Genomic DNA, 25,481 nt, shown 5'->3' on the forward strand with positions numbered 1-25,481 from the left:
TGAGAAGAAACAGTTTGCATATTGGGAAACATCTACTTGAGAATGTTTCAGGACCATAGACAGTACCAGTCTGTACTCTGAGGTCAAGCAAATGTGATGTTTGACTATTTTCAAACGTCTGTCACACAAAAATAAGTTTTGACTGATGCCTTACCTCCCCAGAAGTGTGTCTCCTGTCGGGGAGCACCAGCGTGTTGGCGTGGCTGCTGGGGACGATGGTGGACCCGATACTCATTCTGGGTCCAACTAACATGTAGCGTTTGTCTCCTGATCTGTACTGGATGCTGTGACACAGCGTGCCATCATAATTAGTGTCTTGCAGATATTTGGAAGTGTACTCTGTGGATTTGGAGCACTGCATGGCGATCAGCACGATGATGCTGATGACAAAAAGGAGTGACACCGAGCCCAAAGTGATGATGAGATAAAAAGTCACATTGTCCTCCTCGTCCACTTTTGCTGCACTTTTGACGTCGGAGGCCGCAAAAGCCTCTTTGGGCTCCACAAGTTTGACGGTCACAGTAGCTGTTGCCGAGAGCGAAACGTTGCCGTTGTCTTTGACCAGGATGAGCAGTCGATGCTCAGCTTCGTCCGTCTCAGTGAAGGAGCGAAGTGTTCTGATCTGGCCCGTATAGCGGTCCAAAGAAAACAGACTGTGGTCGCTGACTTGCTGCAGCGAAAACAGCAACCAGCCGTTATATCCGATATCGGCGTCATAGGCTCGGACTTTAGTCACCAAGTCTCCTGCTTTCATGTTGCGGGGAATCTCCTCCACACCTTCGGCAGAACCGTTGGAGCTGACTGGATACAGGATGACTGGAGCGTTGTCGTTCTGATCCAGAATGAACACGTTCACTGTCACGTTGCTGCTCAGTGGAGGACTTCCACCATCGGTGGCCACCACTTGAAATTGGAAACTTTTCAGCGTCTCAAAGTCAAAACTTTTTAGCGCGGAAATTTGTCCATTTTCAGAGTTAATGCTCAAAAAAGATGTCATTATTTTGTGTACATCCCTATTTCTCACAATGTCAAACGATACGACAGCATTATGTCCCTCATCACTATCATGAGCGCTGATGGAAAACAAAAAGGTGCCTGCAATATTGTTCTCGTTAATATAGAAAGTATACAGATTACTTGAAAACTCTGGACTGTTATCGTTTACATCTGACACAGTCACACGTATTGTTTTGAGAGAGGACAAAGGTGGCTCACCAGCATCTTTTGCAACTATTGTCACATCATACTTGGACTGATGTTCTCGATCCAGGTGTGATTTGGTGATAAGAGAAAACATATTATCTTGTAAAGAGGGTGTTAGCATAAAAGGTATGTCATCCCTCACATGACATATGACCTTTCCATTGACACCTGAGTCCTTATCGCTTACACTTATCAAGGCGACTGTGGTCCCAGGTTTGGAGTCCTCTGGAATAGCACTTGAAAATGAAGTTACTTCAATTTCAGGTGTGTTATCATTTAAGTCCTCAATAGTTATTCTCACACTTTTCTCTGTTTCTAGGGGAACCTGCCCTTTATCAAATGCTTTAATATCAATGTCATACTTGTCTTTTGCTTCGAAATCTATTTGACCTTTTACTGTAATTTCTCCAGTAATAGCATCAACATCAAAAACTTTGCGCAACTTACTATTAACGTTATTACCAAAGGAGTACACCACCTCGCCATTGAGACCGTCATCTATATCTGTCGCGTTTACTTGCAAGATGGTTGTGCCGATAGGCGCATTTTCTTTAAGCACTGCCGAATACGAATCGGAGGTGAAAATCGGCATGTTGTCGTTTACATCTAAGACATTAATTAAAATCTCCGTGCTTCCTGACCTCGCTGGCTTGCCGCCATCAAATGCGGTCAACAGCAGTCTATGACTTCTTGCACTTTCTTTGTCCAGCGCCTTGTGCAAATACAAAACGGGGATTTTCCCGTCTTCCCCTCGATCTTTAACCTCCAAACGAAAGTGTTCGTTTTGACTGATTTTGTATGAATGAACTGAATACGCGTCGCTGTCTGGGTCGGAAGCGCTCTGCAGCTGAAAGCGCGCACCGGGAAGAGCAGATTCCGATATCTCCAAACCCGTCTCGTTGTCGGGGAAAGTAGGAGGGTGGTCGTTTACGTCCAAAATCTCAACGGCGACATAGTGCACTTCCAATGGGTTTTCCACAACGATTTTAATGTTAACAACACAGGGGCTGATTCGCTCACAGACCTCCTCTCGGTCTATTTTCCGCTTCACCCTTAACATGCCGTTGTTCGTTAGTACAAAAAGAGGTTCAGTCGGCCCGGAAACCACACGGAATCCTCGGGCGTTTAGTCCGCTCACATCCAAGCCTAAATCTTTTGCAACATTTCCAACAAGGGCGTCATCCGCCCCTTCTTCGGGAATAGAGTACCGCAGCTGGGCCATGGTGAAATTAAATGCGAGATCCAAACAAAAGATGACAACCAGCAAGCGCGCCGTCCATGGCGCGCGTCCTCGACGAGACATAATGGACCGGTTATCAGTCCAAAGCGGAGTCCATGAGGGGGGAGCAATTGGAAAATCGGGGATCAAGCAAATGATTAAACCCAACACGCAAAATGACTACGCTAGCAAGAAGGCAGGGGTTGAATACACGCCCCGAAGAACAAGTGCACACAGACGCGCAAGCGCAGTAAACCAAAACCATGCACTGACGTCTTACGGTGAGACTTTTTATCTCACAAGCAGTGACACCAAGCGAACACAAGTCACAATGCATTCCATTATTTCAATAAAAACTGTGTAAAACATTAGGAAAAAAATGGGCGTGCAATTTTTAAAACGGCCATACCCGCTCGTCGCAGTCGATGTCAAAGTAGTCGTCTCGATACTTTAGCTCCAAGAATGGTGTAAAGGCATTCAAAGTGCGCTTGAAATATTTCAAAACTAACCAGCAAAATACAGGCCATCGTCAGGCATTGGCTCTCCATTCATTTCACAAACACACGTGACAGATATGCAAATTATTACATCCACTCGCTAAACCACGTGTTACCTTAAGTATACAAAAAGACGCAACAAACCAAAAAACATGCTGCAGAACTAATATCTAATATGAGATTCGAGGGTGTGATCTGTAAATAATATATTTTTGCTTATTTCAAATTAAATATGAACTTCATTATTTTGCTCAAGACTGCTGACAATTAATATGACTATAACATTTTGCTGAATTAGGTTAAACAAGCACACATTATACTATTGTTGTTGTTCTTGTCAAAGTTATTGTTGTTTTTATAGTACTAAATATATTTTCAGTGTTACTAAATTGTTGCTGTAATAATTACATACAATTACATAACATGGGTTGGTGATAATAATGGTGATGAAGATGATACCATTATTATTATTATTATTATTAAATATATTAATATATTCATATATTAATATATTATTAGATTGTGGAAAAACCACATCTGTCCTTGCTTAGTCCATCTTTGAAAAAAAAAAGCCTTGCCCTGCGGCCTACATCCACAAAATTATTGTCCATCCAGGACCATCTCTAGTAAAGACTCGAAAACATCAACAAGTATTCAAGACATTATATGAGTTAGAAACTCAGGGGACACGACAAGTTTAAATAAGTCAATTTTTGTCTTACCTCCCCAGAAGTGCGTCTCCTGTCGGGGAGCACCAGAGTATTGGCATGGCTGCCTGGGACAATGGTGGACCCGATGCTCATTCTGGGTCCAACTAACATGTAGCGTTTGTCTCCTGATCTGTACTGGATGCTGTGACACAGCGTGCCATCATAATTAGTGTCTTGCAGATATTTGGAAGTGTACTCTGTGGATTTGGAGCACTGCATGGCGATCAGCACGATGATGCTGATGACAAAAAGGAGCGACACCGAGCCCAAAGTGATAATGAGATAAAAAGTCACATTGTCCTCCTCGTCCACTTTTGCTGCACTTTTGATGTCGGAGGCCGCAAAAGCCTCTTTGGGCTCCACAAGTTTGACGGTCACAGTAGCTGTTGCCGAGAGCGAAACGTTGCCGTTGTCTTTGACCAGGATGAGCAGTCGATGCTCAGCCTCGTCCGTCTCCGTGAAGGAGCGAAGTGTTCTGATCTGGCCCGTATAGCGGTCCAAAGAAAACAGACTGTGGTCGCTGACTTGCTGCAGCGAAAACAGCAACCAGCCGTTATATCCGATATCGGCGTCATAGGCTCGGACTTTAGTCACCAAGTCTCCCGCTTTTGTGTTGCGGGGGATCTCCTCCACACCTTCGGCAGAACCGTTGGAGCTGACTGGATACAAAATGACTGGAGCGTTGTCGTTCTGATCCAGAATGAACACGTTCACTGTCACGTTGCTGCTCAGTGGAGGACTTCCACCATCCGTGGCCACCACTTGAAATTGGAAACTTTTCATCGTCTCAAAGTCAAAACTTTTTAGTGCCATAACACCTCCTGTTTCAGAATTAATATTAAAAAATAAACCGACGGTATCACTGCTGTTCCTATGGATAAGAAATGTGATTTGTGCATTTTCACCCTCATCAAGATCAGATGCCCTAACTGAAAATACTGTTGCGGACAGCAGATTATTTTCAGTGACATAAAAAGTATACGGATTCTGTGAAAATTGCGGTCTGTTATCATTCACGTCTGAGACAATAACACCGATTGTCTTTTTAGATGACAGTGATGGCTCACCACCATCCTTTGCAACTATTGTAATTTCATAAAAAGCCTGTCTCTCCCTGTCCAATGGTAATTTAGTCACGACTGCGTACATATTATCTTGTAGAGATGGAGAAATTGCAAAAGGGATGTCTTCATTTGTGAAGCAAGAAACTTTTCCATTCATGCCTGAATCTAAATCATGAACACTTATTAGAGCTACTGTTGTTCCAATCCTTGAATCCTCTGGGATTGATTTTGAAAATGACGTCACATCAATTATAGGAGGATTATCATTCATATCTAAGACTTTTATTATCACACTTTTGTCTGTGGACAAAGGGAATGTGCCTTTATCTGATGCTTGGATATCAAGTTCATAACGTTGACATTTTTCAAAATCTATTTGCCCTGCCACTTTAATTTCCCCAGTCTTTGGATTAATATTAAACAGCTCTTGCAAATGTGCATCTCCTTCTTTACCAAATAAGTAAATAATTTCACCATTTTCCCCTTCATCTAAATCTGTCGCATTGACCCGCACAACTAACGTGCCATCAGCGGCATTCTCATTTAAAACAGCCGAATAAACATCTTTCGTGAAAACTGGCGCGTTATCATTAAAATCAAGCACGTTGACAACAATTTCTATTGTTCCAGACCTCGGCGGCCGGCCGCCGTCTACAGCGGTGAGCACAAGCCGATGCTCCTTTCCAGCCTCCCTGTCCAGTTGCTTCTGCAGAATAAGAAAGGGCATCTTGCGATCCTCACCCCTCTCCTTCACCTCCAAACGAAAGTGGTCATTGTTGCTCAGTTTGTATTGCTGGACTGAAAACTGGCCGCCATCAGCGTCCCTGGCGGGCTGGAGCTGAAACCTCGCCCCTGGCAGTGTCGGCTCCAGTATCTCCAGTCTTTTTTGTTTCTCTGGGAACACTGGTGCATGGTCATTGACGTCTATCACTTCTATAGCCACGTAATGAATTTCCAAAGGGTTCTCCAGCACTGTTTTTAGGTTGATCACACAAGCGTTACCTCTCTCGCACACCTCTTCCCTATCCACTTTCCTGCGTACATATAGGACGCCGTCGTCTGCATTCACGTGGAAAAGAGGATCCGCCCCACTGCCGACAATACGGTAATCTCGAGCTTTGAGCGCACTCCTGTCGAGTCCTAAATCTTTGGCGACGTTTCCAACAACACTGCCCGCTTTCACCTCTTCGGAGATGGAGTACCTAATCTGTGCCGAGGCACTGCTCCAAAACGTCACCAAAAACAGCACGAAAGCTCCGCACCTCCCGCGCTTTGTCCACACGGGTCGTCTGATTCGTTGCATTGTGTGCAAAATTAAAAATCAAATGCAATATGCGGAAAGGAAAGATGACGCCAGGACGAGTCGCGCTCCTTCACGGCTCGGAGACTGTGCGGACAAAGACGCAGTTCCACGCAGCGGTGGAACATACGAGGCAACGTCACCGCGATGACGACGTAATGTTAGAACTATATTTGAAATAACACCGACACCATGCGAGCCACCGCGTTGTTACAACGTCGTCCACAACAAATTACAGAAGGGAAAAATGCATATACAAAACAATTCATTAAGGAATACAAAACACGCTACGTGTATCGTGTATTTGTGAACTATACATTTTAATATGAAAAAACAAGGACTTGAGAACCACAATCATCTTATTATCCACCCATCCACCATCTTATTAGTTAACAATAAAACGAAGCTGTTCATCTTGTATTAATCAAAGTCAACCAAAGTCACATCTTAGCTTACTTGTTATAGAACTGAGGTTAATACTTGGAGTTAATTACTTTAAAATTGTTTAATCTGTGAACCTAATCCAATATGATAACTTTATAATATTAATATTTTCAAAAGTGATAGACTGTTTTGCAAAATTAATGAATTGACTGATTGGGGACATTAATTTAGTGGAATTGAATACAATCCAATTTAATGCAATCTAAGTAAATGTAAACAAAATCGATCCATTATAATTTATACCTATAAGTGAATTTAGTATAAAATAATTTGAATGTAGTGTAATGTAATGAAATGCATCTTAATGAAAAGGGATAGAGTAAAATTGTAATATTATTATTTAAATAAAATGGCATGTAATTTAATTTTAAAATATGATCATATTTAAGGACACAGTGATTGTTAATCATTTGGTGTGGAGTAAAAATAGCCAGCTAAATCAAATCAGTATTAAATTATAACAAATATTAGTTTGCTCACAGAATATTTGGTATTTTGCTGTTGCTTGGACTTGGAAGTTTATATAGTTTCAGTTCATTTGATCTGAATTTATCCCAATATAAATTTACCATAGAAGTGATAATTTAATTATATTTAATTATTGGATTTTATTTAATTAACAACACTTGATTTGTTTTTACAAAAAAGTTTTGGGTTTGCAGGATGATCCAACAATATAGTTAAGAAACTACTGTGAATTTACTGAGCCTGGTTGTTTTGCAACATTTTGGTTATAGTAGTTTTTTAAAGTCGACCCTCTGTTTGTAATTGATTACACATGCTATCTAAATTTTGGATGTACTTAACAAATAAAACTAAATGTTCATTTTAAAAGAGTAACAATTTCAGGAAAAACCAGAGGTGCAAATTATTTTTTATCTTACCTCCCCAGAAGTGTGTCTCCTGTCGGGGAGCACCAGCGTGTTGGCGTGGCTGCCCGGGACTATGGTGGACCCGATACTCATTCTGGGTCCAACTAACATGTAGCGTTTGTCTCCTGATCTGTACTGGATGCTGTGACACAGCGTGCCATCATAATTAGTGTCTTGCAGATATTTGGAAGTGTACTCTGTGGATTTGGAGCACTGCATGGCGATCAGCACGATGATGCTGATGACAAAAAGGAGCGACACCGAGCCCAAAGTGATGATGAGATAAAAAGTCACATTGTCCTCCTCGTCCACTTTTGCTGCACTTTTGATGTCGGAAGCCGCAAAAGCCTCTTTGGGCTCCACAAGTTTGACGGTCACAGTAGCTGTTGCCGAGAGCGAAACGTTGCCGTTGTCTTTGACCAGGATGAGCAGTCGATGCTCGGCCTCGTCCGTCTCCGTGAAGGAGCGAAGTGTTCTGATCTGGCCCGTATAGCGGTCCAAAGAAAACAGACTGTGGTCGCTAACTTGCTGCAGCGAAAACAGCAACCAGCCGTTATATCCGATATCGGCGTCATAGGCTCGGACTTTAGTCACCAAGTCCCCTGCTTTCATGTTGCGGGGAATCTCCCCCACACCTTCGGCAGAACCGTTGGAGCTGACTGGATACAGGATGACTGGAGCGTTGTCGTTCTGATCCAGAATGAACACGTTCACTGTCACGTTGCTGCTCAGTGGAGGACTTCCACCATCCGTGGCCACCACTTGGAAGTGGAAATTTTTCAGAATCTCAAAGTCAAAACTTTTTAAAGCTGATATTTGTCCATTTTCACTATTTATACTTAAAAATGAAGATAGTTTGTTGTCATCTCTCCCATCTCTAAGAATATGATATGAAATGACAGCATTTTCATTGTCATCCCGATCAAAAGCTTTGACAGAAAAAACGGAGGCGCCTGCATTGTTGCCCTCGGCAACATAGAAAGTATAAGTACTGGAAGAAAACTCTGGACTGTTATCATTCACATCTGAAATGAAAACACTTATTGTCTTTTCAGATGAGAGCGCAGGTTGGCCAGCATCTCTTGCAACTACTAATATATCATATGTGGACTTTTTCTCTCTGTCCAAAGGTGATCTGGTCACTAATGAAAACATTTTGTCTTGTAACGATGGCGACAAAGAAAATGGAACATCCTCACCAACAGAACAAATCACTTTCCCATTAGGACCAGAGTCCAAGTCTTTCACACTGATTAGAGCAACAGTTGTCCCAGGCCTGGAATCTTCGAGAATTAAACTGGAAAATGACGTCACTTCAATCTCAGGTGCATTGTCATTAACGTCAACTATCTTGATGAGGACACTTTTTTCATTTGTTAATGGGGGGGAACCTTTATCTGACGCTTGGATTTCAATCTCATATTTGTCTTTTTCCTCAAAGTCAATTAGTCCTTTCACTGTAATTGCGCCTGTTAAATGGTTGATTTCAAAAAGATCCAATAATCTATGACTCACGCTGTTGCTAAATGCATAAACAACCTCTCCATTTGGACCTGCGTCTAAATCAGTTGCATTTACCTGAACAATGGTTGTTCCCACTGGAACATTTTCATTAAGTGTCACAGAATATCCATCTGAAGAGAAAACTGGCAAGTTGTCATTACTATCTAATACGTTTATTAAAATATTAATATCACCTGTTTTGGGGGGTTTTCCACCATCAAGTGCAGTTAACACTAATGAATGACTTCCGGCTGCCTCCCTGTCCAAATTATTTTGCACAATCAATATTGGAATTTTTTCATTATCGCCTTTATCTTTAATTTCCAAACGGAAATGATCATTTTTGCTAAGTCTATACTGCTGGACAGAGAAAGGACCGCTGTCTGCATCTCGGGCCGCTTTAAGTGGAATTCGCATTCCAGGTTGCACGGACTCGGGAATGTCCAAAGTCTTTATTTCCACCGGGAAACTGGGAGAATGATCATTGATATCCATGACTTCTACGGCAACATAGTGCACCTCCAGAGGGTGTTCTAGCACCGTTTTTAAATCAATTACACACGCTGTGCTTCGCTCGCATACCTCCTCCCGATCAATCTTCCTGCTTACGTACAGGATGCCATCATTCTCCCCCAGGCGGAAAAAAGGCTCCGCTGGGCTTGAAACAATCCGATACTTGCGTTCTTTCAAAGTGCTCTGATCTAATCCCAAATCTTTCGCAACATTTCCGACGATAGTTCCTTCCTTGACTTCCTCGGGGATTGAATATCTCAATTGAGCCGAGGCGCCACGCCACAAAAGCACAGCAACCACGCAGCAGATCCACCGCATTTGCGCGCTCCTCGCCTCGCGTCCTCTTTGTTCCATGATGAAAGACAACTGCGTTCCAGGCGGCGTGTTGTTGACAGACTACTGCATTACAACGAGGCAGGAGAATGTGCTATCACTCAGAAATATTAAAATATATCAAACAATGGTCGAACGCCGAGACCATCGAACCGGACACCTCACCCAACTGAGACTGCAATGACGAAGAGTGACCTGCAGGCAGCAGACAATCAGCTATACTTTTACAATCACAGCGACACCATGTGTTGACATTACTTCCTACAAGTTGATGCATTTCAATGTACAATAAAATCAATTCATGTCTACCAAAAATAATGAAGACATTGGCCCTTCTACATGTTATCTGGGAAACAAACATGGAACATCACCTTGAGTTCAAAACTATTAATTTGATCAAAATGTCTTATGGGCTTTACTGTGGTGTCTATGCAAATGAAGTGGTGAAAATGTATCCCAAAAATAAGTTGTTCCTCTCTATTTCTCTGGAGATATGCGGTAACAAGAGCAGACGCATCCAGCACCACGGACAGTGGACTTTCTGTGCAAGTGGGTACAACTCCAGGAAGGCATTATGCTTCTATCAATACTTATATAGCTGCACCCTTGCAAAGCAAGGAGACTCAGTTGTGGTTAGTGTACTTCTAAAAGGAAATGTCTGACTAATATTTACTGTGCCACATATTTTAATATCGAAGTTTTGTGTTAAATTTCATTATAATGGAGGAGGAAAATCTTGCTCAAATCATACACGCTACCTGCAAATAACTCACCAAAATGAGTAACACTGATGATATTCAATCATGCATTCAGTGTTTCTGGCCTACTGCTTATTCAGTTCAAGGTCGCAGGGAGATGGAGCCCATCACAGCTGAGTCGTTGCAAAAGACAAACTACAAACTGGACTGGTTGCCGGTAAGTCACAAAGCACATATGGGGACAGAGAATGATTCATGCCAACAATGAGTGGGAATTGAACTCATAACACCATCTCAAAGTCAGGTGAGTGCACCACCACACCATCAATAACTACATTTATATAATTTACAAACTCACACTAAAGAAATAACGCAACCGTCACTATAACAAAGCCCTGAAAAGGACCTCTGTAAAGATAAATAAAAACAAAATGTGAAGGATGTTGGGCTGGCTCATATTAGGCATGCTACATTAAAATAATAAATAGTAAATTAAGTTGCAAAACATTGCAGATGTTCATTGAGTTCCATTTTGTGTGTGTGGCAATACATTGCACATTGGGTACAATGTAAAAACAAACAAGTAACCATCAATATCAGATGATAGTAAATACTAGCGTAGCTTATTAACGGGAAACAAAATTAATCAAATATGCTTTAAAGTCACAAATCCTGGCAGAAAGTAACAATCAAAACTAGCACAGTTAGTGTTAATATCAGCATCAATTAACTTCAACCACAACTAAAACAAAGACAAATGTTACTACATTTGTGTATGCTGTGAATGTAGATAATCAACGATCGGTTCAAAAGCTTCCTTACCTCCCCAGAAGTGTGTCTCCTGTCAGGGAGCACCAGAGTGTTGGCATGGCTGCCCGGGACGATGGTGGACCCGATACTCATTCTGGGTCCAACTAACATGTAGCGTTTGTCTCCTGATCTGTACTGGATGCTGTGACACAGCGTGCCATCATAATTAGTGTCTTGCAGATATTTGGAAGTGTACTCTGTGGATTTGGAGCACTGCATGGCGATCAGCACGATGATGCTGATGACAAAAAGGAGCGACACCGAGCCCAAAGTGATGATGAGATAAAAAGTCACATTGTCCTCCTCGTCCACTTTTGCTGCACTTTTGACGTCGGAGGCCGCAAAAGCCTCTTTGGGCTCCACAAGTTTGACGGTCACAGTAGCTGTTGCCGAGAGCGAAACGTTGCCGTTGTCTTTGACCAGGATGATCAGTCGATGCTCAGCTTCGTCCGTCTCTGTGAAGGAGCGAAGTGTTCTGATCTGGCCCGTATAGCGGTCCAAAGAAAACAGACTGTGGTCGCTGACTTGCTGCAGCGAAAACAGCAACCAGCCGTTATATCCGATATCGGCGTCATAGGCTCGGACTTTAGTCACCAAGTCTCCCGCTTTCGTGTTGCGGGGAATCTCCTCCACACCTTCGGCGGAACCGTTGGAGCTGACTGGATACAGGATGACTGGAGCGTTGTCGTTCTGATCCAGAATGAACACGTTCACTGTCACGTTGCTGCTCAGTGGAGGTCTTCCACCATCGGTGGCCACCACTTGGAAGTGGAAATTTTTCACTGTCTCAAAGTCAAAACTTTTTAAAGCTGATATTTGTCCATTTTCACTATTTATACTTAAAAATGAAGACAGTTTGTTGTCATCTCTCCCATCTCTAAGAATATGATATGAAATACCAGCATTTTCATTGTCATCCCGATCAAAAGCTTTGACAGAAAACACGGAGGCGCCTGCATTGTTGCCCTCGGCAACATAGAAAGTATAAGGACTGGATGAAAACTCTGGACTGTTATCATTCACATCTGAAATGAAAACACTTATTGTCTTTTCAGATGAGAGCGGAGGTTGGCCAGCATCTCTTGCAACTACTATTATATCATATGTGGACTTTTTCTCTCTGTCCAAAGGTGATTTGGTCACTAATGAAAATGTTTTGTCTTGTAATGATGGCGACAAAGAAAATGGAACATTCTCACCTATCGAGCAAATAACTTTCCCATTCAGGCCAGAGTCATTATCATTAACACTTATGAGAGCAACTGTTGTCCCAGGCCTGGAATCTTCAGGAATGGAACTAGAAAATGACGTCACTTCAATTTCAGGTGCATTGTCATTAACGTCAACGATCTTGATGACGACACTTTTTTCTGCTGTTAATGGGGCCAACCCTTTATCTGATGCTTGAATTTCGATTTCATAAGTCTCCCTCTCCTCGTAGTCTATCTGACCAGTGACAAATATCTCACCCGTTGAGTGGTTAATGTTAAACATTTTAAATAAAGCATTACTCACACTGTCGCCAAAAGAGTAAATAACATCTCCATTTTGACCGTCATCCAAATCAGTTGCATTTACTTGTACTACCATTGTGCCGACTGGGGCATTTTCACGGAGCATAGCAGAATATATATCTTTTGAAAAAACGGGAGTATTATCATTCACGTCTAACACGTTTATTAATATATTCATGTCTCCAGATTTTGGGGGCTTTCCTCCATCGAGAGCAGTCAGCACCAGGGAGTGGCTTCTTGCTGCTTCTCTGTCCAATGATTTTTGCAGCACTAAAACAGGTATTTTGCCGTCTTGTCCTTTGTCTTTGACCTCCAAACGAAAATGATCATTTTGACTCAGTTTATAATTTTGCACGGAAAACGGGACGCTGTCAAGATCACGTGACGGTTTAAGCTGAAAGCGTGCTCCAGGCAAAACAGACTCAGAAATGTCCATTTTTTTCTCCTTCTCCTGGAAACTTGGCGCGTGGTCATTTACATCCAAAACGTCCACTCCCACGTAGTGGACCTCGAGTGGGTTTTCCAGCACAGTTTTTAAATTAATCAAACACGTATTGCTCTGTGCACACACATCCTCTCTGTCAATTGGGCGACTCACGTAGAGGATGCCGTCGTTTGGATTCACGTGGAAAAGAGGCTCAGCGCCACTCGTAACGACGCGGTATTTCCTTTCTTTCAGTGTGCCTTTATCCAGTCCAAGATCTTTGGCTATATTTCCGACCACTGTCCCTTCATTGATCCCCTCAGAAATTGAATATCTCAGATTTGCCGAGACCAAGCTGCACAAAAGCGCAGCGGCCACCAAGCGGGCTAAACGGCATTGCCCGTTTCCCGATACGCATCTTCTTTGTCCCATGACTACCAACATAAATGCGTACTCACAAGAAAAACACAGCAATCGGAGAGTACAAGATACAGCCTCGATGTCCGGCAATGTGCATTATCCTCCCGCAACTGCAGATGTGAATGTAAGCAGAATATTCCCAGAATGAGCCACACGCAGCGGAGAGATGTGCTCGCACCGGAATGAACGAGAGATTGATGAAAATGTGATGACGAAACGCTCATGCGGGCTTGATTGTACTGTTACACTAACACCACGCGATCGAAAAATTTCCTGCACTGTTGCGGGAATACGAGGCGTACCCTCGCTCACTCTTGTGTTGTTGTTGTTTTTTTTTTTTTGCCAATTCATGTCAAATTACAATGGTCACAAAAAAGCTAATAAAATTGCTGGAATGGGGCAGCAATCACCGTGAAGAAACTGCGAGTAAAATACATTTAAATGTCAGAATTTCGCATAATAAACAACTTGGAATCTTGCTAAATCGTCAAGTGTGCATTCAAGATACAGGGGAAAACGTGTCAGACTTCAGATTTTAAAATGTGCGAACAACACTATTAGTGCGTCTCATACACTGCAAGGGCTTTTGCAACACTCATTGCACAAAATTCCACATTTTAAAACACGCGAGATAAAGTAGGCGTCTCCCTATATTGTCACCGAACTGCATCATATATTTGAAGTAAGGACTTGATTCTGCTTATCGTTTCCGGTGTATGCCTTTCAGAATCAAATATTTTCAAAATATAGGCCGACCATTGGAAACCATTTATTTATGTCTTAACTTGGCTTAAAAGTCTCAACCACACTACCGTCAAGCAGATACAACACCACTCAACATAACTCAGTACAACTCTATTGCTATAGCTGTCTGTATTATTGTTGTATTGCACTGGAGAGGGGAGCCCTCTAATCTCGTTGCACACTTGAGTACAATGACAATAAAGGGATTTCTATTTCTATTTCATAGCAACAGCCAAATTAATTTGTCTGACAGTGTTAATCAGATAAAAAAGTACGAGTTTTGAAGCATTGCAATATTTGTTTGAACCTATTCCCAACATGACAATGGAATAATACTGAATAAAAAGAAAAAGCTTTACCCAAATCAGCTTTCCAATATTTGCCCCTGCCGCCAAGGCTCCAAAATGTATTTCATAAATTAAAGCAAATACATGCATGCATGCACTGATACAAAACAATGGTGTTTGTATGTCTTACCTCCCCAGAAGTGTTTCTCCTGTCGGGGAGCACCAGCGTGTTGGCGTGGCTGCCCGGGACTATGGTGGACCCGATGCTCATTCTGGGTCCAACTAACATGTAGCGTTTGTCTCCTGATCTGTACTGGATGCTGTGACACAGCGTGCCATCATAATTAGTGTCTTGCAGATATTTGGAAGTGTACTCTGTGGATTTGGAGCACTGCATGGCGATCAGCACGATGATGCTGATGACAAAAAGGAGCGACACCGAGCCCAAAGTGATGATGAGATAAAAAGTCACATTGTCCTCCTCGTCCACTTTTGCTGCACTTTTGACGTCGGAGGCCGCAAAAGCCTCTTTGGGCTCCACGAGTTTGACGGTCACGGTAGCTGTTGCCGAGAGCGAAACGTTGCCGTTGTCTTTGACCAGGATGAGCAGTCGATGCTCAGCTTCGTCCGTCTCCGTGAAGGAGCGAAGTGTTCTGATCTGGCCCGTATAGCGGTCCAAAGAAAACAGACTGTGGTCGCTGACTTGCTGCAGCGAAAACAGCAACCAGCCGTTATATCCGATATCGGCGTCATAGGCTCGGACTTTAGTCACCAAGTCTCCTGCTTTCATGTTGCGAGGAATCTCCTCCACACCTTCGGCAGAACCGTTGGAGCTGACTGGATACAGGATGACTGGAGCGTTGTCGTTCTGATCCAGAATGAACACGTTCACTGTCACGTTGCTGCTCAGTGGAGGACTTCCACCGTCGGTGGCCACCACTTGGAAATGGAAACTTTTCAACGTCTCAAAGTCAAAACTTTTTAGTGCTGAGATTTGTCCATTTTCACTATTTATACTTAGAAACGAAGATAGTTTGTCATTCTGTCCATCTCTGAGAATATGATATGAAATCACAGCATTCTCATTGTCATCCCGATCAAAAGCGTTGACAGAAAAAACGGAGGCGCCTGCATTGTTGCCCTCGGCAACATAGAAAGTATAAGGACTGGATGAAAACTCTGGACAGTTATCATTCACATCTGAAATGAAAACACTGATTTTCTTTTCAGATGAGAGAGCGGGTTGGCCAGCATCTCTTGCGACTACTAAAATATCATATGCGGACGTTTTCTCTCTGTCCAAAGGTGATCTGGTCACTAATGAAAACATTTTGTCTTGTAACGATGGCGACAAAGAAAAAGGAACATCCTCACTTATAGAGCAAGTAACTTTCCCATTCAGGCCAGAGTCCAAGTCATTCACACTTATTAGAGCAACTGTTGTCCCAGGCCTGGAATCTTCACCAATGGAACTGGAAAATGACGTCACTTCAATCTCAGGTGCGTTGTCATTGACATCAACTATCTTGATAATGACACTCTTCTCTGTAGTTAGCGGAGCAAAGCCTTTATCTGATGCTTGTATTTCAATTTCAAATAGGTCATTTTCCTCATAGTCTATCGGACCTTTCACAACAATTTCACCTGTTGTCCGTGTGATATCAAATGAAGTCATAATATTTGGGTTCATACTATTGCTGAAAGAATACATTACTTCACCATTTGATCCTTCATCAAAATCTGTTGCATTCACTTGTATGACAGTTGTTCCTATTGCTGCATTTTCATTGAGCATCGCAGAATAGACTTCTTTAGAGAAAACAGGTACATTATCATTAACATCTAACACAGTTATTAAAATATTCATTTGACCCGTTTTAGGAGGTTTTCCTCCATCCATTGCAGTTAACACTAACGTAAGATGCCCCAATGTCTCTCTGTCTAGAGATTTTTTAACCACGAGTATGGGAATTTTGCCATCTTTTCCTCTATCTTTAACCTCCAAACGAAAATAATTATTTTCACTGAGTTTATATTGCTGAATTGAAAACTGGCCACTGTCTCCATCCTGAGATGATTTAATCTGAAACCTCGCTCCAGGCAACACTGACTCTGAAATATCTAGCTTTGTTTCTTCCTCAGGAAAAGTGGGGGAATGATCGTTTACATCCAGCACTTCCACTCCAACATAGTGGACCTCCAGTGGGTTTTCGAGCACGGTTTTTAAGTTGATCAAACACGTACTGCTTTGCGGACACTCCTTTTCCCTGTCGATCTTCCTGCTGACATACAGGACGCCATCGGCCTGACTCACATGAAAAAGAGGCTCCGCAGTACTGGAAACAATACGATACTTGCGCTCTTTCAGCGTATTTCGATCCAATCCGAGGTCTTTTGCAGCATTCCCAACCACAGTTCCTTCATTGACTTCCTCGGAGATGGAGTATCTTAATTGTGCCGAAGTCACGCTACACAAAAACACCGCAGCCACGCACCCGAGCAAACAGCGTCTCACCCATTGCTGCGCGCTTCTTTGTTCCATGGTGAAACGAAAAAACATCACTGGTCCATTCTAAGAAAATCAACAATACTTGTGAACACAAAATGTAAATATGTCATACAATAAACTATTTCTCAGCTAAATCAACTGCTTTTGAAATGAGGACTGCGATATAATTGACACCGAGCAGGCAGACACGGGGATCATGACAGCGGAGCGCGAATGATTTCAAGAGGTGGTGGACAAAAACGACAGCTCACTAAATGAAGTCACGTGAACATTCAATGCGTCCGTGTCATTACACTGACACCTAGAGACCAATACGCATATTACAAACAGGCGAAGTTGAGAAGAAGGTCAATATAAAAGCAAAACTAAGTTCCGAAATATACCAATTCGGTGAAAATACAATCGTTACTCTCCGCTTCATGAGACCTTAATCGGCAAAGACGTCCCTGATTTTAAATTAGTATCAGGAAAAATACCAGTCCCTCTCACATTATTCTCGTACTCACGCCATCCACGAAACAGAAAACTCTATGCTGGTAAAATAATCCAACATGCATTGTCTCAGATGCGTGATGAGAAAAGTTATACCCAAACACATTCCTACAAACAAGGGACATATGAGGCCAAATTTCCAATACATCACGGAATATACATAAATCAGTCTTGAAACTTTTACTAATGCAAATTTATTCCATATTACCGCCATGATAGGATAGGAGCAAACGTTTTTATACGGCAAGCAGGCCATATTCGACAACGTTTCAGCACCACGGACAGTGAACACGGAAATTCCGCGATACAACAAAGTCTGTTTTGGATATATCCATATTTTAAGACATCTATAGTGAAACCAAATAATGAGCTATCAGACAATTACAAATAACCTAGTAATTTTAATAATTGAAAAATAATGAATTTCCCAACACTGTACAGGCGCTATAATCAAAAGCTTCCAATCAAATCCATGCTCAAAGTCGATATTACTCCTGACACAGAGAATCACCAAGAACAGGATGGATTTCAGCACCATGGACAGCACCACAAACCCCTGAAAGACTAGCCTGGTTAATTAAACAAAGGGTTTCTATATACTTGAAATTCCACCACAACTTTAACATGATAACCATGATGAGAATGTCACAGATTTGTCAGCGTTGTAACATGCGTCAAATTGGGTACAATTCAATAAAGCAACTTCTGTAATTGAATGTGACATATTTTCTTATATTAGTAAAAAATGTTACTCGTTAATGAGTCTTACCTCCCCAGAAGTGTTTCTCCTGTCGGGGAGCACCAGCGTGTTGGCGTGGCTGCCCGGGACAATGGTGGACCCGATACTCATTCTGGGTCCAACTAACATGTAGCGTTTGTCTCCTGATCTGTACTGGATGCTGTGACACAGCGTGCCATCATAATTAGTGTCTTGCAGATATTTGGAAGTGTACTCGGTGGATTTGGAGCACTGCATGGCAATCAGCACGATGATGCTGATGACAAAAAGGAGCGACACAGAGCCCAAAGTGATGATGAGATAAAAAGTCACATTGTCCTCCTCGTCCACTTTTGCTGCACTTTTGATGTCGGAGGCCGCAAAAGCCTCTTTGGGCTCCACAAGTTTGACAGTCACAGTAGCTGTTGCCGAGAGCGAAACGTTGCCGTTGTCTTTGACCAGGATTATCAGTCGATGCTCAGCTTCGTCCGTCTCCGTGAAGGAGCGAAGTGTTCTGATCTGGCCCGTATAGCGGTCCAAAGAAAACAGACTGTGGTCGCTGACTTGCTGCAGCGAAAACAGCAACCAGCCGTTATATCCGATATCGGCGTCATAGGCTCGGACTTTAGTCACTAAGTCTCCTGCCTTCATGTTGCGGGGGATCTCCTCCACACCATCGGCAGAACCGTTGGAGCTGACTGGATACAAAATGACTGGAGCGTTGTCGTTCTGATCCAGAATGAACACGTTCACTGTCACGTTGCTGCTCAGTGGAGGACTTCCACCATCGGTGGCCACCACTTGGAAGTGGAAATTTTTTAGCGTCTCAAAGTCAAAGCTTTTCAATGCCAAGACATCTCCTGTTTCTGGGTTGATGTTTATAAATGATAACAATTTAGTGTCTGCACTTGCCTCTCTGATAATCTGATAAGAAATAAGAGCATTGTCAGCTTCATCCTGATCAGAAGCTTTTATCGAAAACACAGAGGCTCCAGGTGTGTTGTTTTCAGCGATATAAAATGTATAAGGGCTTGATGAAAACTCGGGACTGTTATCATTTACATCGGACACGACAACAGTTATAGTCTTTTCAGTTGAAAACATTGGCTCGTTCGTGTCCTTTGCAGTGATGGTGACCTCATATTGAGAAACATGTTCCCTATCCAATCTGGACTTAGTGACCACAGAATACATGTTTTCTTGTAAAGATGGCGATAAAGTAAAAGGAACATCTTGTTTGATGGCACATACTACTTGACCGTTAATTCCAGAGTCCAAGTCACTGACACTAATCAAAGCCACAGTGGTTGCTATCTTTGCATCCTCCTGAATGGCGTTAGAAAATGACGTCACCTCTATCTCGGGGGCATTATCATTAACATCAATGACAGTTATCAAGACACTCTTATCAGCTGTCAGAGGAACTGTCCCTTTGTCAGATGCATGAATATCAATTTCATAGCTTTTACTGTCCTCAAAATCAAGGTGGCCTATCACTTTTATTTCTCCAGTGTTTGAGTCTATACTGAAAAGATCCATCACTTTTAAATCCACCTCCTTACCGAATGAATAGACTATTTCACCATTTGCGCCCTGGTCCAAATCTGTGGCGTTCAACTGTATCACAACGGTGCCCACTGGTACATTTTCATTCAGGGAAGTTGAATAAACCTCCTTGTCAAACACAGGAGAGTTATCATTCACATCAAGGACATCCACAATTATTTCAATGGAGCCTGACTTTTGGGGCTTCCCCCCGTCTACCGCTGTAAGGCGCAGACGGTGTCTCTCAGTTGTCTCTCTGTCCAAATGCTTGAGCAGGACTAAAAATGGAACTTTACGGTCCTCGCCTCTGTCTTTTACCTCAACGCGAAAATATTCATTTTGAGTGAGTTTGTATTGCTGAATGGAAAATTGACCCACATCGGGGTCTCGCGCCGCTTGGAGTTGGAACCGAGCTCCGGGCATAGCAGACTCATATATTTCAAACCTTTTTTCTTTTTCTACAAAAACAGGCGAGTGGTCGTTGATGTCTAATATTTCCACCGCAACGTAGTGCACTTCTAGTGGGTGCTCAAGCACTGTTTTCAGGTTGATCACACACGGGCTGATGCGTTCACACGCCTCCTCTCTGTCGATCCTTCTTGCCACATACAAGATGCCGTCGTCCTGGTTCACCTCCACAATGGGCTCATCCGTGCCGGCCACGATGCGGTATCCTCGCCCTTTTAGCACGCCCTTATCCAGCCCCAAATCCTTTGCTATGTTCCCGACCACAGTTCCCTCTTGAACTTCCTCTGATATGGAATATCTGAGCTGTGCACATGATCCATTGCACACAATAAGCACTAAAAACAACCAGCAGAATCGCTCCCTCCTACCTCTGCATCGCCTTTGTTCCATGCCGTGTAGATGACTTAATAATTATCCTTCCGATTTGCAATGTCCTCCCAAAGATGAGTGTGTGCTAGTGCTGGATTAGCCACACACACACATAAATAAAAAACGAAGCAGTTGCGTCAATGAGCTATGAGAATAAAAACAGCAATTCGCTAATCACGGCACTACACCGCACAGGAAGCGCTGAAGAAATAAAACAAACGAAGTGGTCGGGTCTGTGAAAGGACCGTGACGTCAGGTAGTATTTTGACGAAGGTGCCTTGGGGTATACTGACCCCTACTGTCCAAAAAACGTAACATCATGTCCCAAAGTGAATATCCAAAATCTTTCCAGAGTTAGCACACAAAGCAACCAATTGTGGAAGATTCAATTGCATTGTATTCTACTGAAGTACACAAATCATAGCCTTGTAAAATTATCCAGCCATCCATTCACTATAATATAAGTCAATTTAAAAATATACTCACACCTTCACACACACAGACATACCCACTTTTAGATTGATAGGTGTTTTGAGAAACGTTTTGATGTTCTTAGAAGACAGCAATTTAAACCATATTCATCTTGTCCTAACCAGATGGTAGTAGCAAGACATAAATCTATGCATGCATGCAATAATAAGTAATAGGTCTTCGAGCACAAAATGTAGCGAGGGGGTAAAATAATTTGTTCTTTAGCGAAATTTAAATAGGGAAGAAAGGTTGCCTTTTAAAACCGTGGAGAGCAGCCAATTGTAGATAGCAGCTTAATAAATCAAATGGCCAATTTTATTTAACAACTTGTAACCTTATGAACCACTCCAGCAGCATGTACTTAACAAAAAAATATTTTTTGCACATTCTTGAGTCTAAAGATGTAGCCTATAGTGTTTGGAACCAGAAGATGCAGGCACAGGCAAAGGAATTCACCACGATATATTGATGGAAAATTAACGTGTTAAGGAACCGCATTTGCACTTATGCCACTGCCTATAGCATTTTTTTTAAGCAACACCCAATGTGACCATGTCAAAGTATCCTCGAGCAAGATACTGAACCCCCAGTTGCTCCTGAATGTATGTCATCAGCAAGTAGATGTGACAGCAGTGTGAAGCGCTTTGAGGAGCGCAATAGGTGGAAAGGCGCTATACAAGTAAAAGACCATTTATCAGTTACCCACATGGCAGTAAGGAGAGTCACCGCATTTTTAATTGATTAGAGTTCATAGCAATCAAATGAAATGAAATAATTCAATTAAAATTGTGGAATCGAAAAAGCCTTACCTCCCCAGAAGTATGTCTCCTGTCAGGGAGCACCAGAGTGTTGGCGTGGCTGCCCGGGACGATGGTGGACCCGATACTCATTCTGGGTCCAACTAACATGTAGCGTTTGTCTCCTGATCTGTACTGGATGCTGTGACACAGCGTGCCATCATAATTAGTGTCTTGCAGATATTTGGAAGTGTACTCTGTGGATTTGGAGCACTGCATGGCGATCAGCACGATGATGCTGATGACAAAAAGGAGCGACACCGAGCCCAAAGTGATGATGAGATAAAAAGTCACATTGTCCTCCTCGTCCACTTTTGCTGCACTTTTGATGTCGGAGGCCGCAAAAGCCTCTTTGGGCTCCACAAGTTTGACGGTCACGGTAGCTGTTGCCGAGAGCGAAACGTTGCCGTTGTCTTTGACCAGGATGAGCAGTCGATGCTCAGCCTCGTCCGTCTCCGTGAAGGAGCGAAGAGTTCTGATCTGGCCCGTGTAGCGGTCCAAAGAAAACAGACTGTGGTCGCTGACTTGCTGCAGCGAAAACAGCAACCAGCCGTTATATCCGATATCGGCGTCATAGGCTCGGACTTTAGTCACCAAGTCTCCTGCTTTCATGTTGCGAGGAATCTCCTCCACACCTTCGGCAGAACCGTTGGAGCTGACTGGATACAGGATGACTGGAGCGTTGTCGTTCTTATCCAGAATGAACACGTTCACTGTCACGTTGCTGCTCAGTGGAGGACTTCCACCATCGGTGGCCACCACTTGGAAACGAAAACTTTTCAATGTCTCGAAGTTAAAACTTTTTAAAGCTGATATTTGTCCATTTTCTCTATTTATACTTAGAAATGAAGACAGTTTGTTGTCATCTCTCCCATCTCTAAGAATATGATATGAAATCACAGCATTTTCATTGTCATCCCGATCAAAAGCTTTGACAGAAAAAACGGAGGCGCCTGCATTGTTGCCCTCGGCAACATAGAAAGTATAAGGACTGGATGAAAACTCTGGACTGTTATCATTCACATCTGAAATGAAAACACTTATTGTCTTTTCAGATGAGAGCGCAGGTTGACCAGCATCTCTTGCAACTACTAATATATCATATGTGGACTTTTTCTCTCTGTCCAAAGGTGATCTGGTCACTAAAGAAAACATTTTGTCTTGTAACGATGGCGACAAAGAAAAAGGAACATCCTCACCTATGGAACAAATCACTTTCCCATTCAGGCCAGAGTCATTATCATTAACACTTATGAGAGCAACTGTTGTCCCAGGTCTGGAATTTTCAGGAATGGAACTGGAAAATGACGTCACTTCAATTTCAGGTGCATTGTCATTAACGTCAACGATCTTGATGATGACACTTTTTTCTGCTGTTAGAGGGACAGATCCTTTATCTGATGCTTGGATTTCTATTTCAAACATATCGTTGTCCTCATAGTCTATAGGGCCTTTCACAACAATCTCACCGGTATTTACAAGTATGTCAAATAAATGCATTATCTTTTGATTATTCTTGCTGAAAGAATAAACTACATCTCCATTTGGGCCTTCATCTAAATCAGTTGCATTTACTTTTATAACTTCTGTTCCTATTGGAGCATTTTCGTGGAGCATTACGGAATAAACGTCTTTGGAAAAAATAGGGGCATTATCATTAATGTCCAACACATTTATAGAAATATTCATTTCACCAATTTTGGGAGATTTTCCTCCATCCAGTGCAGTCAAAACTAATGAGTGGTGTCCTGTTGTTTCCCTGTCTAGAGATTTTTTAACAACCAAGATGGGAATTTTACCATCTTTTCCTTTATCTTTAACTTCCAAACGAAAATGCTCATTGTCACTAAGTTTATACTGCTGAACAGAAAACTGGCCACTGTCTCCATCCTTCGAAGCTGGTAGCTGAAATCTTGCTCCAGGCAACACTGACTCTGAAATATCTAGCTTTGTTTCTTCCTCAGGAAAAGTGGGGGAATGATCGTTTACATCCAGCACTTCCACTCCAACATAGTGGACCTCCAGTGGGTTTTCGAGCACGGTTTTTAAGTTGATCAAACACGTACTGCTTTGCGGACACTCCTTTTCCCTGTCGATCTTCCTGCTGACATACAGGACGCCATCGGCCTGACTCACATGAAAAAGAGGCTCCGCAGTACTGGAAACAATACGATACTTGCGCTCTTTCAGCGTATTTCGATTCAATCCGAGGTCTTTTGCAGCATTCCCAACTACAGTTCCTTCATTGACTTCCTCGGAGATGGAGTATCTTAATTGTGCCGAAGTCACGCTACACAAAAACACCGCAGCCACGCACCCGAGCAAACAGCGTCTCACCCATTGCTGCGCGCTTCTTTGTTCCATGGTGAAACGAAAAAACATCACTGGTCCATTCTAAGAAAATCAACAATACTTGTGAACACAAAATGTAAATGTGTCATACAATAAATTATTCCTCAGCTAAATCAACTGCTTTTGAAATGAGCACTGAGGGACAAGCGACACCGAAGCGGCTGACACGGAGATCACGCCAGCGCGACTGTTATCAAGAGGCGCTGGGCAGAACAGCCGTTTACTTCGTGAAGTCACATGATCAATGGAACCGTAAGTATCCTGACACTGACACCCGGCGACCAAATGCCACACTGCAGAAGAGGAAGCCAGGGTTTCATTTTAAACAAACAGGAAAGTTTAGAGTTAGACAGCATCTAAGCAAAGAATTTTGCAGTGTACACACGTGACCACAAACCGTCTTAAAAATGTTAATTTTATTTATTTTCATTCGCACGTATTCTTCATTCCACGTGACTATATTCATATGATTTTTAGCTTTGTTTCAAGTGCATCTGTGTTCTTTTCCATTGTAAACCCGATTGATGAGTCAGATTTAGGGAGTTTGATTGGCTCTACTTGGCTAATTACAAAACATCTGCATCAAATGCCAGTCACATTACCAAATGTTCAATTTAACCGAGTTTGGCAGACACAAATATATAACCCTATTCAGCAATTTCACTTATAGGCCAGCAGGAAAAAACGAATGGCAGAACGCTGATTAAAATGCAAAAATAATTTAAAAAAAACAAACTCTGGACTGATGTAACATTTTGATCATTCAAATTCATATGTGTGGAGCATTTTTCAATTGCCTTGATTTGCCTTACGAGGGATAAATTTGACACCTATACTGATGGATCAAAACATATTAAGGCCCATTCAAATAAAAAATATATCCTCTGAAATAGTGAACATGTGAACCACTGTAAATAAATGAGTGACAGTCAAAGTCAATATTACTCTTTTCATACAGAATCACCATGCACTGGCTGGACTTCAGCACCACTGACAGCACCAAACCCGCTGAAAGACTAGCCTGGTTAAACAAAGGGGTTCTACGTGAAATTCCACCACAACTTGAACATTATAACCACAATGAGGCTGTCACAACTTTGGCAGTGTTGTAACATGCGTTAAATTGGTTTCAAGTCAATGAAACAACTTCTGTAATTTAATGTGGCATATTTTCTCACATTAGTAAAAAAAAAATGTTACTCGTT

General features: G+C 42.4%; 1 protein-coding gene across 21 annotated transcripts in view; it reads right to left on the minus strand.

Moving 5' to 3' along the window:
- LOC148338135 (protocadherin alpha-C2-like) overlaps nucleotides 1-25,481 on the minus strand; it is a 154,027-nt gene that overhangs the window by 95,334 nt on the left and 33,212 nt on the right. For 2 of the 21 annotated variants that reach the window (XM_088294863.1, XM_088294877.1), the window contains exon 1: nucleotides 21,937-24,449. The exons of 10 other annotated variants lie outside the window; for them this stretch is intronic. In XM_088294863.1, the coding sequence (XP_088150989.1) occupies nucleotides 21,937-24,306 (2,370 nt within the window). In that variant the 5' untranslated portion in view covers nucleotides 24,307-24,449. Of the gene's footprint in view, nucleotides 1-154; nucleotides 2,639-3,641; nucleotides 6,093-7,321; nucleotides 9,819-11,178; nucleotides 13,581-14,745; nucleotides 17,377-21,936; nucleotides 24,450-25,481 lie in introns of those variants that run through there. 9 more of the 21 variants (XM_088294865.1, XM_088294879.1, XM_088294867.1 and 6 more) reach the window with 6 other exon arrangements.

This window comes from Idiotropiscis lumnitzeri, chromosome 4, assembly GCF_059441095.1.
Source record: "Idiotropiscis lumnitzeri isolate Australia: NSW breed Sydney's pygmy pipehorse chromosome 4, RoL_Ilum_1.0, whole genome shotgun sequence".
NCBI classification, from domain to species: Eukaryota; Metazoa; Chordata; class Actinopteri; order Syngnathiformes; family Syngnathidae; genus Idiotropiscis; species Idiotropiscis lumnitzeri.